The 15,959-nt window shown below is 43.9% G+C and overlaps 1 protein-coding gene across 1 annotated transcript in view; it reads left to right on the top strand.

Moving 5' to 3' along the window:
- Positions 1–9,110, top strand: part of iglon5 (IgLON family member 5) — an 88,317-nt gene extending 79,207 nt beyond the window's left edge. The window contains exons 5-8 of the mRNA XM_046399884.1: positions 4,763–4,894; positions 5,182–5,302; positions 6,490–6,641; positions 8,706–9,110. Coding sequence (XP_046255840.1) covers positions 4,763–4,894; positions 5,182–5,302; positions 6,490–6,641; positions 8,706–8,809 — 509 coding nt within the window. The 3' untranslated portion in view covers positions 8,810–9,110. The remainder of the gene's footprint in view (positions 1–4,762; positions 4,895–5,181; positions 5,303–6,489; positions 6,642–8,705) is intronic.
- The last annotated feature ends 6,849 nt before the right edge of the window (positions 9,111–15,959 follow it).

Here is a 15,959-nt window from a genome sequence, read left to right as displayed (position 1 = left end):
TTTTCTTTGTTTTCTTTACCGATCGGGATAAAGTCGATAAAGATGAATATAGATAAACTGCATACCGCAGGAGCCCTGTGACCTCTTTGGTAATGCAAAACACACAACAGCAGCAACACTGAATGTTCCTTGTCATCCCAAAATATCTTTGACTAAACTTTATAATATGACAAATAGGTTTAATAAAAAGAAGTAACAGAACTGGGATTATTATTTCACACTTTTCAGTGTTTTGAAGGTCAAATAATGGACTCTGTGAGGCTGGCATCACAACAGTATTGTCTGAGTTGTTGCTTGACTACAGAGGCAGCAACATGGATTAATGCAGCACAGAGACAGAAGTGATAAATAGCTCAGTGTGAACAACTACTCAACATGATGTAATTATACTGTTAGGCCAATAAATACACCATGTATACTGTACTGCTGTACTTACGGACAGCTTTGGGCTGGCTCAGAGGTCTGTTCCTCCTTGTATGTGCCTGCGTTAGCTTGCTGTACATGCAGTGTCCTTCTCTGCACAGTTTGTGAACCTACACAGTAAAATACCTCAGGCAGGGACGGGCAGAGGAGGAGAAAAGCAAAGCATGGATGAGTGCACACCTGCAGCAAACACAACACACACTATCTCACATCACAAACTCTGTGTGGTTGTCCTTACTTGCAGGCCTACAGCATTTCTCCTCTGTCAGCAGTAATCCTCCCTCTCTCACCGCCCCCACCATCACATACTGCCTCCCTTCCTCCAATCCCTCTCTCTCCCCCCATGACTTGCAGAGAGAGAGAGAGTAAGAGAGAGAGATAGGCTGCATTGCTATTCCGTGGGAGTCTCTGCAACCGAGCCATCAGTTGCAGGAGACCAGGGGCGGTGGAGAAAAGGCGGGGGGGTGGACGAGACCAAAGAAACAGCAAGAAGCTGCCAGCCATCTGTCCCCATTACTCAGAGACTACATGGAGAAGCTGCAGGGTGGGGGTGGGGGTGGTGAGAAGAACAGTGTACATGTAGGTTGGGTGGAAAATGTTTGTGTGTCAGGAAATGGTGGGAGAGGAGGGAGAGGAGGTGTGCTGCCTCAGAGGTGAGACCGAGATCTGCCAAAAGTGCTTGACCCTTTTGCAACGTGTCCACATAGTTAGCAGAGTCCTTACTCGCAAACAGATAGTGACGCTGCTCTGCACTGCTGTTTGCAGACGCCACCTCCTTCATCTTCACCAAAGCAGGGATACAATCTGTCGCACCCATTCACTCTCACTGACATCCATCAGTTGACCCGCTCAGAGAGGCACAGGCACTCATTCAGTTAAATACACCAGCGCATCAGAGCCTTATCATGTGACATCCCATCCGTTAAAAGACAGAAGCACACAGGGTTAGCATGAATGAACAGATGCTTGTGGTGCTGGGGAGGAGGAGGAGGAGGAGGAGGAGGAATGTGCTTTTTGTGCTTTTCACCAAGAAGTCAGAGATACGATGATAAATATACATTTGATTTTAGAAATCGGTTCAAGTTGTGACATCGCTGGTATGTTTTGCGCAGTTCTAAAATCTTTCCTCAACAGCAGAGCAGGTAGGATTGAGAAGGGGCAGGCAGAGGTTAGCCACAGGTGAGCAGTAAGTGGTGGTAAGCAAATTCAAAAAGGAGACAGGCAGGGAGGGAAAAAAAACAGAAATCATAAACAAAACAGACCAGAAGCTGGAACACTAACTGCAGCAGCAGGTACAATCTGGCCGTGTGTTGGTATTTATGCTGAGAGGGGATGATGACGGACAGGTGTGGCTTGATGAGACAATGAATCGCAGGTGTGCAGGTTGGGTGTGGAAATTGTGAAAGTCTGGAGGCATCTGGTGGACAGACAGTGTTGCCAGAAAGTGCTGACAACTTTGTTTTTCAAAATTAGAAACTTTTGCTGTTGCTAAAAAGAACATTTTATGCTTATGATTAAGAGAACATTTGTCTGACCCTTTGCCTCTCTGCCTCAAGTCCACGTGTTCAAAGTAAAGACAAAAATCATAAAAAAAAATGGTCCTGCATATGAAGTTCAACTTCAAAAATCCCAAGTAATTTCCTTTAACACTCAGTAGCTTTTATTTGTTTAATTTGCCTGGGAGCCGTGGATTAAGACACATTAGTGAGTATTTACAGCCGCAGGACAGTGCATGTAAGACTGACTTAAAATAATCATACAGAGCTTATGTTTATGGTAATGGAGTAACTTGTCACCCAGTGCGACACACTGGCTCACTGATGTGTTTGCTTTAATACTTTGGCAACAAAGGAGCTCTGTGGTACTGAGGAATAAGATAGATTAGGATCCTTTGTTGTTTTTTTCATCTGAAAATATAATACATGGTGTTGATATATAAATAACAAACTCCATTAGGATTGCTCAGGCTCTAAAGAAGGTGGAATAAACTCCTGGATAGGAGGAGTGATTGTAGTGTGAGGAGCGCCGGACTTGCTAGTTTAAATTCTGCCGTAGCTTCATTTAGCTCAACTAACGCACATTTCAGCCCTTTACTCTTCCGAATGACAGGTTTTACAGTCTGTCAGCCTGTCCATTCTTCTGTTTTAACCCGACATCAGACCTCTCTGCCTTGATGGTAGTTTTTGTAATGGAAATGGATAAGAGGAGGTGAGAAATCAAGTGCCCTGATGATCGAGTCAGGCTGCCAGGGATATGCAGCACGGTTTCACACTAGGGCAGGCCAAAAGCCCTGATCACCCCAACCCTCTTATTTATACTCCCCCCCCACCCCCACTCTCTCCTCTCAGGTGCAATTCAACTATCTCTGGTGGTCAGGAGTCAGGCTCCTTCAAAAGCCATAAGTGGTTGATGGAGCTGTATTTTACAGGCCATTGTAGGAGTGCCAGGGGCCGGCTGCCGTCAGATATGATCTCCCACCAAAGCGGAGAGAGGTTTGCAATGCTGAGGTCCAGAGATCTCAAGGGATGGAGAGGGAGGGGAAGAAAGGGAGCATGAGAAGCCTGCTTTGTACTGTCATATTACATCACAGACAGGTGTTAGGGATCAGAAGTCCATGAAAGAAGCAACACACGTCAAATGCCCAACCTGACATCTCACAGCCTCCCTCTTCATGTTGCCGTTTCTCTCCTCTTCCTCTATCTGTGTATCTCTTTCTGTATCGTGCTGTCTCTTACAAATTATCGCTATGCGTCTGTAATGCACTCTCTAGCGTTCCAGTTGTTCTCATTTTCTCTTTTTGCTCTGCTTTTTTTTTTTTTCTTTTTAAATTTCTTGGAAGTCATCTGTAACAGCCTTGTGTGCAGTTTCTCCACTGCTGGTTGGCTGATTCTTTTTCTCCTCTGTGCCTTCACTGCTTCCCTCCCCTCTGGCAAAGTTTGGTGCTCTTGCCTGCTTGACAGAGATGTCACAAGAGAGCTACATTTATTAGGCTAATGGAATGAGTGAATAACATTGCACCAACCCCACCCCATCACCCGGCACCCGCACTCGCTCGGGTGGCACAAGCAGCCATCACCGCCACGCTAGTCTCTGGCTGCTCAGCCTCTGCCGCAGCAGCTGCAAATAATCGTCTCCAGCTCAGTAGCCTCACTAATAATCCTCCAGTATAATCTTCAATTAGAACCGCCGCGCTAATCTCTGACAGGAATAATCATGGCGTTTAGTGTCTTTTTTGTGAGTGTGTGCGTGTGTGTGTGTTTTTGCGTCGGTGTTGCTCGCAGAAGTGTTCAGGAGTCGTTTGGGTGTTTGTGAGCGGCAGTAAAGGTCCACTGATTGACAGTGGTTGTGTGTATGTTTGGGCGGAGGAGGGGAGGCGGCTTTGAAAGGGAAAAGTGAGCTGCAATTTAAGAGCTGGATTTCCTTGTTAGTCGGTGAGATTATATATTACGTCGTGTTCCACTGTCTGAATTCTTTAATGGGGTAAAGGGGAGAAAAAAAAGAAAAAAAAGAAGGCCTAATGGTTTTGGATGCTGTGAGACAGCTGGCAGCTAAGACTCGCAGGGAGGAGGGGGTGCACTCTCACTCTCATTCTTCTTCTGCTCCTTCTTCTTCTTCTTCTTCTCTCTTTTTCTCTCTGTGCCAAAGTCGATCCAATAACACCCTCAACATTCATTCCCTCACATGAAGGAGCAATAACTTGTATCCCGTCCCTTCGACTCTCCACTCTGAAGAGATTCTGTGCCTGTTTGTCGCCCGCGGAAAAAAAGTGAAAAGTGCGAGGCTGACTAATTTGGTTTTGGGGGCACCTGGGAGTTTGTCAACATCAAATAACAGCCAGATATTCCTCGCACTGTGTAATGTAGTGAACAGGCCGTCACCCCCCTGGTGTATCCACTGCTTGGAAGGAAAGCTTACAATTTCCCCTGACACTATAAAAGCAATGGTGTCACCGCCGTCAAATCATGTTTATTTACTTTGCATCTGTACAAACATTCACCGTCTGACTCATTATTTTACTGAAGAGACCAGCTTGAGGCTCTTAGTTTGGTTCATGAGACAAATATGATGCAGAGTCTTATCAGTTTTTCTTGATTACAGAAATGTAATTTCCACCACATCACCCAGCCTTATATGTCAGAAGTTTTACAAAATACTCTCTAAATACGCATTACGTCTTGTCATCTGATATATGTATCCATGCCCCCCCACCATGCTCTTAAATCATAAGCTGGATGTGCACCTCGAGCTGAATCTAAAGTAGTAAACCTTAAATCAGCAGCCTGAGTCTCCTTGAATTTGATATATGTAGCGACCTTTGACATCTACCTTCTGCCGATAGATGGGTTGGTGAGCGAGGGGGAGTTCCTAGACATCACAGAGATTAAGAGGCAGCAGGCCGAGGACTACGAATGCATCACCAACAACGGAGTGGCTCCGCCTGATCAGCGCAAGGTCACCGTCACAGTGAACTGTAAGCATCCCTCTGCACTGCACGCAGCAGCTCATTGGTGTTAATTCAACTTACACTGGACCTCCCATGTTATAGCACAATGATGCATTAATGATATTTATGTAAATACTGCGGATAGATTATTATTTATGAATTCATACATCTTAATTTTGTTTTCTCCGGGGGAGTCTTTTCAACCCAACCCCAGGCTGACCTGACTCGACTTCTGCGTGGAGGCATATGTATGCTAATTGCTGATTTCCCTCTCACTGTTCCTCCATTCTTTCCTCTCTCTTTCTCTCTGACAGACCCTCCCATGATCACAGACATGAAGAACACGCCGGCCCATTTGGGTAAGACGGCCATCTTGCGCTGCGAAGCCATGGCAGTCCCACCAGCTTCCTTCGAGTGGTACAGAGATGACCACAGGTGAGACCAACAAACGGTTTTGTTTTGACGAATGTCCACCCTGAGGATGCTAAACATAAAATGTACCTTTCCTATACCTGTGGCTAATCGATAAACATCCAAAATAAGGCAAATCAAATGATCCACTGCCCTTCCATTTTTGTATTGAAGTGGAAAATATGAGGGCCTGCTCCAACAGTGAAGTCTAGACCACAACTTTCCCTCAAAGCCACTCTGTTAGCACTCGTTTTAAATGTCGGTTGAGTCGATCTCACAGGCGTCAGGCGCTTTTGATTCGTGCCGCTGACATTGATTGTTCAGTGCAGCAGCATAACTGTGTGCCTCGTTACCATGTAGTGTTAATGAGCCACAATCAAACCCCTGTTTTATACCAATCAGTTGTCTCATAATAGACCCAGACACACTATTCATGAGTTAAATTGTGGGTTTAGCAATATGGAAACACAGCATACAGCAGGTGATTACAGCTGAGACTCGGCAGAATGACCGTCCCTCTTCTCTGAAAACTTATTTGCCAACCAAAAGGGAATGAAAAAGAGGCTATTGTGTTGGTATTTCAGCGGGGACAGATACGTCTACAAAAATCAAAAACCTATTCATTTTCACACATGAAACGGCATTTTCAGATTCAGCTGGCAAGTCGTGGACGTAGGCTTGGCCGCTGTCCATTCTTCTGACCTCTGACATCAGGAATGGTCTGAGATAATCATGTGTGTTTATGCTGTCTCTGGAGGCATATTAACTCTACTATTTGCTCTCTATTACCGACACATATTCTGTCCTTCCAAGTTTGTAAAAGGTCCCAGAGAGCCTGGAAAAGTGAGGGTGATTTGGCATCAGGCAAAGCAAGACACAGAAGTACTTAGACAAGCTTTTGCTAGCCAGAGAGAGCTGTTAATAGAGTATAATGGGCCCCAGCAGGAGGTCTCAGTTATTTATGGACTGTTAGATTTCACTATTAGTACAAGGTGAGACCGAGCCGACGTGTAGAGTGGGACTGTGTTGCATTGTTGTCTCTGAAGAGATGGAAAATAATAATAAAAAAAAACAACTCTTAGGCGGGCTGAGTCAGTAAGCGTGATATTCTGCTGTGTTATCTTTCTTTTTCTGTCACACCTTTTTTTTTTTTCATCTCGTCCTTCCTGCTTCCTTCTCTTCGTTTTCGCTCCCCCACCACTACCACCCAGGCCGGTAGAGAGTGACAACACCCTGAGGATCAAAAACGAGAAGACGCGCTCGCTGTTGCTGTTCACCAACGTGACAGAGAAACACTTTGGCAACTACACCTGCTTTGCCTCAAACCGTCTGGGGGCTTCCAACGCCAGCATGCTGCTGTTTCGTAAGTTCAACACACAGAACGACACGCAGGTGTGACACGTTGTGCACATGTAAGCGAACCCAAGCTTTCACAAACACAAAATACGTTCATCTCATGCGACTGTCAATCAGCGCGCAAGAGCTTGAATAGATTTGACTCACTTCCACAAAACGATATGTGTGCATTGACACACTTGTTTTCCGTCTTCACCCCGTCTCATTTTCGCTCTGCGCACAGCACAGCATTTTCTCAGTCCTCGCCTCCCTCCTACTCCCCCATTTTCGTTATTCTCCGCCCCATTAAAGCTTTTCTCGCCTATATTACCTCCTCTCTCTCTCTCTCTCTCATTCGTTCATGCTTTCACCCTCCATCTCTCGTTCGTACACATTCCTGCATGCACACACACAGGCTGTCGCTCTGCTCTGTCCCGTTACGCAAGATGTTGTCATTTCACTCCAAGCCCAATTCACATTAACTGTCCCCAATGAGCGATTTCCTACCCTTCCATTTCCCGTCACCCTCCCTCCTCCCCTTTAGTGCATTCGGCATTACCATCTTAAGTGAGTCCTTCATCTATCCCCTTTCTTCTTTCATTCCTTTACCCATTATCTCGTCCAGTCTCCCTTCAATGACTCACTCCCCCGTCAGACCCATACATCTTCCTGCGCTCTTTTTTCCCACCACGGCTGCCTCTTCTGTCAGCCTATCTCTCCATCATCTGTCTTTCTGCCTCTTCTTTCCTTCCTAATCTCCTCCTGCCATCATTAGAGCACAACAAACCCCTTTCTGATCTGGACCAGGCACGGAAAATCTGGCCATAATCGGATACTTTTGTGGCATTTCTATTCATACGCTGTCCCTCACTGTCATTGCCTCTCCTGACTCTGTTTCCCTGCTTTTGCACCTCTTTTGTTCACCATTTTAAAGGCGCCACATGTAGCATTTTAACTTCAACAACCCACTATCGCATCAAAATTGGCACATTATTGTAATTACCCTGAACCAATGAGGCCATTACTGAGACCATTGGCAGCCTGTACCAGTTTCCACTCTAGACTGTCGCATTACGAGCCACAAGGTTAGATTTTGGATATCTACTATACTGCCTAATGGCACAAACAGGAAGAGAGACGTTTTATCAAAATTTTCTTGCAATTGTACTTTGAATTGTTTGTCCCACATACATTCTTGACGGCATATTGAATAATCCTGACTTCTGTTTTACTTTGTGGAGAACAGTTGTCTGGTTATCACCACAGAATTTAAAAGCTAAATTATATAATACGTTACGCTTTATGACTTAACTTAAGACACTAAAACATTAATATGAGTTGCATTTCATTTACAATCCTGATTTCAAACCATACATAAAACACTTTTTATCTGCATGCCCCAAGGTTTTTTTTCTGTGCTGACACTGGAAGATTATTAGTATCACTTGTGTTTGACTTGATAACACCAGCATTTCAGTTGCTTTGTAACCTGAGATTAACCATGTTGACCTCAATAAACCTTTTCATTTAGGCATGGCAAACACAGGTGAAAACTAATAACTTTAATAATGGCTGCGCTCCGTTCAGGTTCTCCAGCTCCAGTGGTGCTTGTATTGCGCATGTGAGTTTGTTAGCTTAGCTTCCCAGCACACCTAAATGGAACAGAGCCACCATTGATGTTCTTACTACTCACCTGCATTTGACACGTCAAAATGTCAGCCATGAAAGTCTGTAACAAACTATAACTATGTGCCCAGTGGTCTTAAATGGGGTCCAGATGCTCAGTCATTTTCATCATATAAAAAAGAAACGAGGCTTCAGATGGTGCAATGAGTGTAAAGCTGTCGGTGCGTAGAAAATGTAGTTCTGGAAAAACATTTTGGAAAAACATCATGTCACTATTGTAATTGTTTACACTAATTGTACCAAGGTTTCCGAATGAATTTAGTTAATTAAGTATAATATGTTTAGAAATGTAAACAAGCTGTCACAAATAGAGACCTCTTACTATTAGCATTAGCTTTCTGCATGTATTTAAATGAATATGTTCCCCTTCTTCACCCCCCCTTCTGGTCATCCTGTTTTAATCCAGGACCGGGGGCCATACAGGGACGAGGGACCGGGTTACACACAGGAATGAGTGTGAGCGTATGTGTTTGGGTTTCCCTCTCCGCTTCTCTTCTGCTGAAGGTGTAAAGATCAAGCTACTCCGCCTGGAATTGTCCCTAAACGTCCCTGAAAGTCCCGCCTCCACCCTCCCTGCCTCCCTCCCTCTCTTCCCAACTACGGAAAGGAAGAAGGAAATGAAATTCTTTAATTACGAACCCATCACTGTGAACAAAAAGAATATGCATTAATCCAGGAGCCATCAAATCATCGCATAAAACACACGACCACGTCGCTCCCCTTTCAAAAACCTCAGCACCCTCAATTCAATTTCGAGGTCAAATCATTGTCATTATCTCTTCCCCTCTCTCTCTCGCTCTCTCTCTCTCTCTCTCTCTCTCTCTCTCTCTCTCTCTCTCTCTCTCTCTCTCACACACACACACACACACACACACACACACACACACAGTCTCTCTCTGTCTCTCACTCTCTCTTTTTGTGTCCCAGAATGCCTTGCAGATTTGTCTGACTTGGTACTTCCCTCCTCACCTTGTTTTCCCCTCATTGTTACCACTTGGCTGATGCTGATAGAGAGTGTATATTAATGATTATTGTGTCAGTGATCAATGAGAAAATAGATAATCTAACAACTGGACCATCATTTATGTAATATACTACATAGACTAAAGACTCACCTACAATGTTTGCCTTATGGAAATAATACATAAAAACACAATATTATGGTGGATATTTATGGAAATTATAGTTATAATGTGGTTCTGGCGGTCATGTGACCTTTTGAAAATTGTCTAATTGGTGGCCATGTGAAGTGTCACCCTTTGATCACACACACACACACACACACACACACACACATATGGATTTTGATTTTAACTGTGTAGCAGTGAAGCTGCTATGAATGATGTCAAAATGTATTTAAAAATAAAAGGGTGGGTGGTGGCGGCGTCGGTCTTAACTACCCCTTTATGTAATTTGGGGGGTTTATACCAAGGTTTCGCATGCAGACACCCTCACTACCCAAACCTTTTTAGGCCCCCACCCGTCCCTCTGTTCAGTGTGCTCTGTCCAGTCGCCCCTGGCATCGCTATAGTGTTCTCTTCTCTGTGTTACCCCTCCTCGCCTCCTCCACCCTCCATCTTCCTCCTCAGTGTAAATATATGCAGTACAGAGGCCACGCCGGCAGCCTCCAGTTGCCCGGACGACACCTCCCATCAGCCTCGACTACACTCCAGTTTCCCGAAGCAGCAAGAGACTGTCCAGTGACAACAAAAATCTTCTGTTTCAAAGCTGTGGCTCCATCTTCTTTGTCGCTTGTTGATAGCATGTACTGGTTAGAGATGTTCCTGTCGTGAGTCCATACTCCCCCACACTCTCTCCCTCCCCCTCCCCTCCCTGCACTGTGTCTGTTTTACTCTGCAAGGTTACCTGCTTTTACTTTTTTGGTGTTAATAATAGTACAGATGATGATGATGTTAATAAGTATTTGAATAACTATGAATAGTAATTCCATGTGAGAAAAAAAAAAGAACAAAATCTGATGGTAATGAGCCGTGCGTGGGAAAAATAATTTTTGTACTTTACTCCGAGGAGTCACACACATTGAAAGATGGGAAAGAAAAAAAACAAAAACATAAAAAAGATGTAAAGTTTTTCGAAGTGATGTGCTCTATTTTGCCATGACAAGCTTTTTAAAAATGCATTTGAAACAGTCCGAGGGGCTATTTCATCCGAGTCCAGGAGCAGTGAATGATGATGTAATTTATAATTTGTAACAGTTTATGTATTGGACCTCTTTTCTTTTCTCATGCTGTTAACTGCATCACACATACACATTTACAGCATATTTGTCAACTTTTTATAGCTTGTCTCCCTGTGACCAGCTAGATAAATGATTCGGATCCATGTCAGTCTCTGGTCGTGGCCGTAAGTTGGTTCTTGTTCAGCCAGACTGCAGGGAGATAAAGATGTAATTAGCCATTACCTATGGCTGGCTAAGTGAACGAGCCTGGGCTCCACCTGTCTCTCCTGCCAACCACTGATGGCCCCCATAAATCAAGCTCAATCCTGCCACTGACAAGAATCCTCTTCAAGGACAACCTCGCCTTGGTGCACCGGTGTTCCCTCCAATGTGTACCTGTGACATGCAGGCATGGGCACTACAAAACCTCCATGGCACAATTATCCATCCGGTTCCCCTGCACAGCACAAACAGTGGGAGGTAAGCCCATATTTCAAGACGGTGGCACTCGTTTCTCTGCTGAAACATCGTTTCACTCACATGCAGCGACTATATGCAAATTTGCCATAACGAGCCTGCAAGGAGAGATGAGTTTACCCCAGCTGAACCCTGACTACTGCGACCTTAAAGGGGAATAACTCAGTATTGAATCAATTGTCTGAATGTGTTTTGTTTGATTTATTTATTTATTTTTTTTCAAACCAGCAATAACCCCTAACTCTGTGCACTGTGCAAGAGGTATCAGATATGGTTAAAGCTGTGGTGAAATATCTGAAAAAATTCTATTATAAGGTATATCAAGTAAGTCTGTTGTTGTACTTTTACTGTGTACAGTACTATGAAATGATTGTGAAGCTCTGTTTAAATGGCCCTTAATCTCAAAACGCTACATGTTGTACTCAAAAAGTCTTGCCCTCTGCGATGTAGTCGGGTTGTCTGTGTGGCAGAACACACACTGTTTGTGCATGCATCTTGTTGCTCCAAAAATAATGACGGATTCCATTTCAAGCACAAGAGCAGGTCGTTTGGTCAGTGCTTCTTTTCTCTGTCTCAGTCACTTATTCATCCTTTCAGTATCTTCGTCTTTCATGCCGTTTCTTTTTTCTCCCCTATTGTTTCCCACTTACACACTGCGCACTGTTCCATGTCAGCATCCCACTGGGTTTGTCAGTGGCATATAACATCTGTATGTACATAATCTGTCCTTGATGAAGAAAAAGAACAAAAAAACCAGAAGAAAATGTCAAAAAAAAAAAATACGGACAAAAAAATGATACGGTCATGTTTCTCAGTGTGGGTTTGAAAAAAAGCACGTCAATGTTCGTGTATGGGTGGATTTTGAAAAAAAAAAAAACAAACAAAAAACAAGAAACATTGTATGTTGTGTTCAAGTTTATGGGTAAAGGTCCACCAGATGGAGGGGAGTTTGAACAATATGACTTGTAGTCATGGAGTGGTGACAAACAAAATGTGGGCATTTGTGGCAAACAAACTGCAAAAGAACATGTTTTCATGAGTCACAGTGTGTGAACATGAGTCACAGTTCTGGTGTGAGAGCGGAGGGCTGGAGAGGGTGTGGACAAGGAGGCAGCACGTCCCCTGGGTGCACAGTAGGAGGGTAGATGAGGATGCTGTTGAGAGAGCACCCGGCTCGACGGGCCTGTGGGAGGATACCCTGACAATGCAAGTCCAAAAGCTGAGAGCCAGAGGGAGATGGGATGACACTCACCAGACACTGAACTCTTCATTCAGGGGAAGGAGACAGACAGGCGCTCATATTGCATTTCCAAACTTCGGCGATCCCAGGGGAAGGTGTGCCACACGCTATTTAGGGTTGCACTGTGTAATATGAACAGCATTAACATAGCCTTGATCACAAACACAGTCTTGGCCTACTTCAAGTGTATAAATAACACCCCAACTGGGGTTCAATGAGTTTACAGTGATATAAACAAGACGTTTGCTCGGCCCCTAATTACATTCGGCGCACCCTGATGAGAAAGTGTTGATTGGCTCCTGCAGCTGAAGGTTATGAAGATCTGTTTACAGAATCTTTGTTAATAAGGTGCCGTGAAGTTCATAAGCTCACAAAACTCCCATCTAGTTTACAGTACAAAGTATTGTATTGCACTTTAGTAGACGCACTTTTGTTAGTTTCTGTTTTTGTTTTTTAAGATTTATTTAACGGGTTTACACATGAGGTGAATTTACAGTATATAGCTGCAAATGAATGGTGCTTTGCTTTTTTCTTAGCTTATATCGGTTCAGAGTTGTGGCATAGATTTTAGGATTAGTGGAATACTTTGAAATACATTTAACAGTTTTGGAGCACTGTGCCTTTGCTGAGACGAGTCAGGTAATGAAGCTCTTTTGTTTGTAAGGACAGATACTGCACATCGTCCCCGCACCGATGCAGTTATATAGTAAAATAATTAAGGTGCTTTAAAGTCATGACTGTAGAATAGCGACTAGCGAGTGTTAGCCCGCAGGAGGACTGAATGTACTGCTTTCTTTATCTTATATGTGGCAGGCTCAGGCTGTAGTCTTCTCTGCAACACCCTCCCTACGCAGAACAGATCCCAGACAGACTTTCAATTCAGAATGCACTGGCTAATCAATACGTTCGACTGAATGGCTTTGGAACAGAGCAATTGCTCCCCGGGCCTGCCTTACCAGGTCCCCAGAAGGTGAATTGATCAAGTGTCTATAGACCAGCCTTAGAACAGAGAGCATAATTCATCATGCCTGATACAAGACACCCCTAATTGTGCATCGATTTTAAGCCCTTCTCTGAAACTATTTGGCCAAGCTGTAATGTCAGCTCAGTAAACTATATGTTCAGAGCTACGGCTCAGATCCAGTGAATGAAGAATTAATCGCTTGTTTTTCTTTTCAAGACAGTCCAGGTTGGTATTTGCAGTTTGCTTTGCTGCAAAATATAGTGCAAACCATATGTGTTCCCTCAACACACAATTTGGGAGGCCTGTAATTGTTTATTATATTTTATTAGTAATAACAGAGATGTAACCTGGATCATTTTGCAGTTGCCAGTATCAGCAGTTATTGATACTGTGTACCTAGAGGCTTATGCCTGGGTGTAAAATACACAAAGATAAGGTGTGAGCCTGCAATTCAATATTTTATGAAATTATACAGTATGTAACATATTAAAATTTAATAATGCGAGACGCAGATGTTGCAGCACCAGAGTCAGGATACCGAAAAGAGATGCTATGCAGGGTGACAATTACATATGAATGATGAGCATTGTTCTAAATCCCCCTGCTCACGTCCTTTAAAGCAAAGTGTGCCTAATTCCCATATATTATCCTAATTATCCATTGTTTACCAACTATCTACAGGCTCATTCAGTTCTCTTGGGCAAAGTCAATGTTTCAAGTCTATTAAGGCTCAGTACTTTTCCATTACCACAGCTAATGCCTGCATTAGTATACAGCATGCTGGACAGGATTGTGACGAGGAAAGTCTCCATAACAGTGAGACACACTTCAGGTGTTTGAAAAGACATCATTCTCAATAAAATAAAATAAAAAATCACCTTAGAGATGCAAACGTGCTGTACATGTCGTTCTAGATCAGGACAACGATAGATAGATAGATAGATAGATAGATAGATAGATAGATAGATAGATAGATAGATAGATAGATAGGAGTTTTAATGTTGTTTAGTGTAGTAATTAGCTGAGAGAACAATGCAGTCAAATAGATTCCTTTTGCATATCATTCAGTTCTGGTGTTCTGTATGTATTTAAAACCTCAGCACGCAGGCAAACATATTGGGCCACCAAGCCTCTTCCTCACTGCGACCGCAGATGGCGTCTTGTCAGTCACTCACCTCTCTAAGAGATGGAGCGTCTGGCTAATTAACAGCACTCTGCACTCACACCGATTGAGCAACAGCAACTTTCGCACGGCCCTGGCAACACAATGGAGGCATCTCGCCCACCACGTCTCCCCTAGTCATTAAGTCGCCCACCTTACATCTCCAACATAGAAAGAGTCCCATTACTTGGCCTCTCTGAATCACCAGCCCACGTCTGGCATTTTCCTTGTCAATCAACCGAGGGGTAAATATTGGTTGTAATGTTGAGAACTGACAGGAGAAACGTGGATTTCTTGCACAAGTGACAGCACCAACTGGTGGTGTTTCTGTGCTGATTTATATAGCAGTCATGAGCTGGTAGGGACGCTGGTGTGCTGTGAAGTCATCGACAGGAGATACAAGTGTCTTATTACCATGTGCGGCGCGCTGGAGGCTGGGATACATGACAGGATGTTTGATAGGGGCTGGTCATGGGCTGTGTGCCTCAAGAGGACAAAGAGAGTGAGCAGACCGCAGGAACCATCACTGCACAGTAATGGAAAATGTCTCATTTGGAAACTAATATCAAATTTTAACAGAAGAGAGCCCACCATGTATAATTGAGGGAATGAGTTGGCTTAGGTTAGTGTTGAACGTGAAACCCATCTCACTCTCTCTCTCTCTCCTCTTACCCACACAAACACACACACACACACACACACACACACACACACACACACACACTCTTGGGAAACTTAGTAGACATAGACATCCCATTCATTTCTTGGAGACTTACCCCCATTAGATACTGACCCAAAAATTTGCTATGTTAGTGACACAGCTGTTTTCCACAGTGGCACCAGCTATCCCCATTTAAGTGGTCTTGGGTCTGAGATGTGTTTCTGAAGACATCCTCAGTCACCCCCCCCCCCCCCCCCCCCCCCACACACACACACACACACATGTAGTTCACTCCACTCTTCTTGTCCTTCATTTCATCTGTGGAGAAAACCTGTAAAACGTTGTGCCCTGCCACCCCCAGGTTTGTCCGCTCAGCCATTGCTGATATAAATGGCATGTTTGTACGGTTGTGTGTGTGTATACTATATGCGAGTGTGCCTGTGCGTCTGTGTGTGCATGTGTGTCGAGCTCTATAATGAAACACGAGTAATTCGAGGGGCTCCACATTCTAGCATCAAACAGTTTGCGTGTGTTCTCTGAGCTGCACAGAGCAGGTATGTTGGGTTCATTCATAACACAGGTGTGAATTACAGGCAACTTCTGCATTTCTCAAGATCTAATCAACACAAACACACACGAGACAGAAAACAAACTAAAGTAACAAAACGTTTGTCTGCCGCCCCGACAGATGCTCAGTGCTGTGAAGCGATGATTGTACTTCCTTTCGATTTGTTTATTTGCCGAACTTGTCTTCTTTGACTTTTATTTCAGTGTGTGTCTTGTTTTTGTTTTTTTTTTGTTTTGTTTTTTTTTCAAAATCCAAATCCATGACGTGGAGTTAAAAATCATATCAAGTGGAGGGAGACAAAAAAAATAAAAATCACTTTTGTTTTTAACAGCGCTCACTGTGTGTGGTTTGTTGCTGGAAGCGGGGCTCTCTGTTCGCGCCTGAGGTTGGAGAGGAGATGAGGTCAGGC

The sequence above is a fragment of the Scatophagus argus genome, chromosome 9 (assembly GCF_020382885.2).
Source record: "Scatophagus argus isolate fScaArg1 chromosome 9, fScaArg1.pri, whole genome shotgun sequence".
Classification (NCBI taxonomy): Eukaryota; Metazoa; Chordata; class Actinopteri; family Scatophagidae; genus Scatophagus; species Scatophagus argus.
The sequence above is the reverse complement of the archived record's forward strand: the minus strand, read 5'-3'. Positions and strand labels throughout refer to the sequence as shown.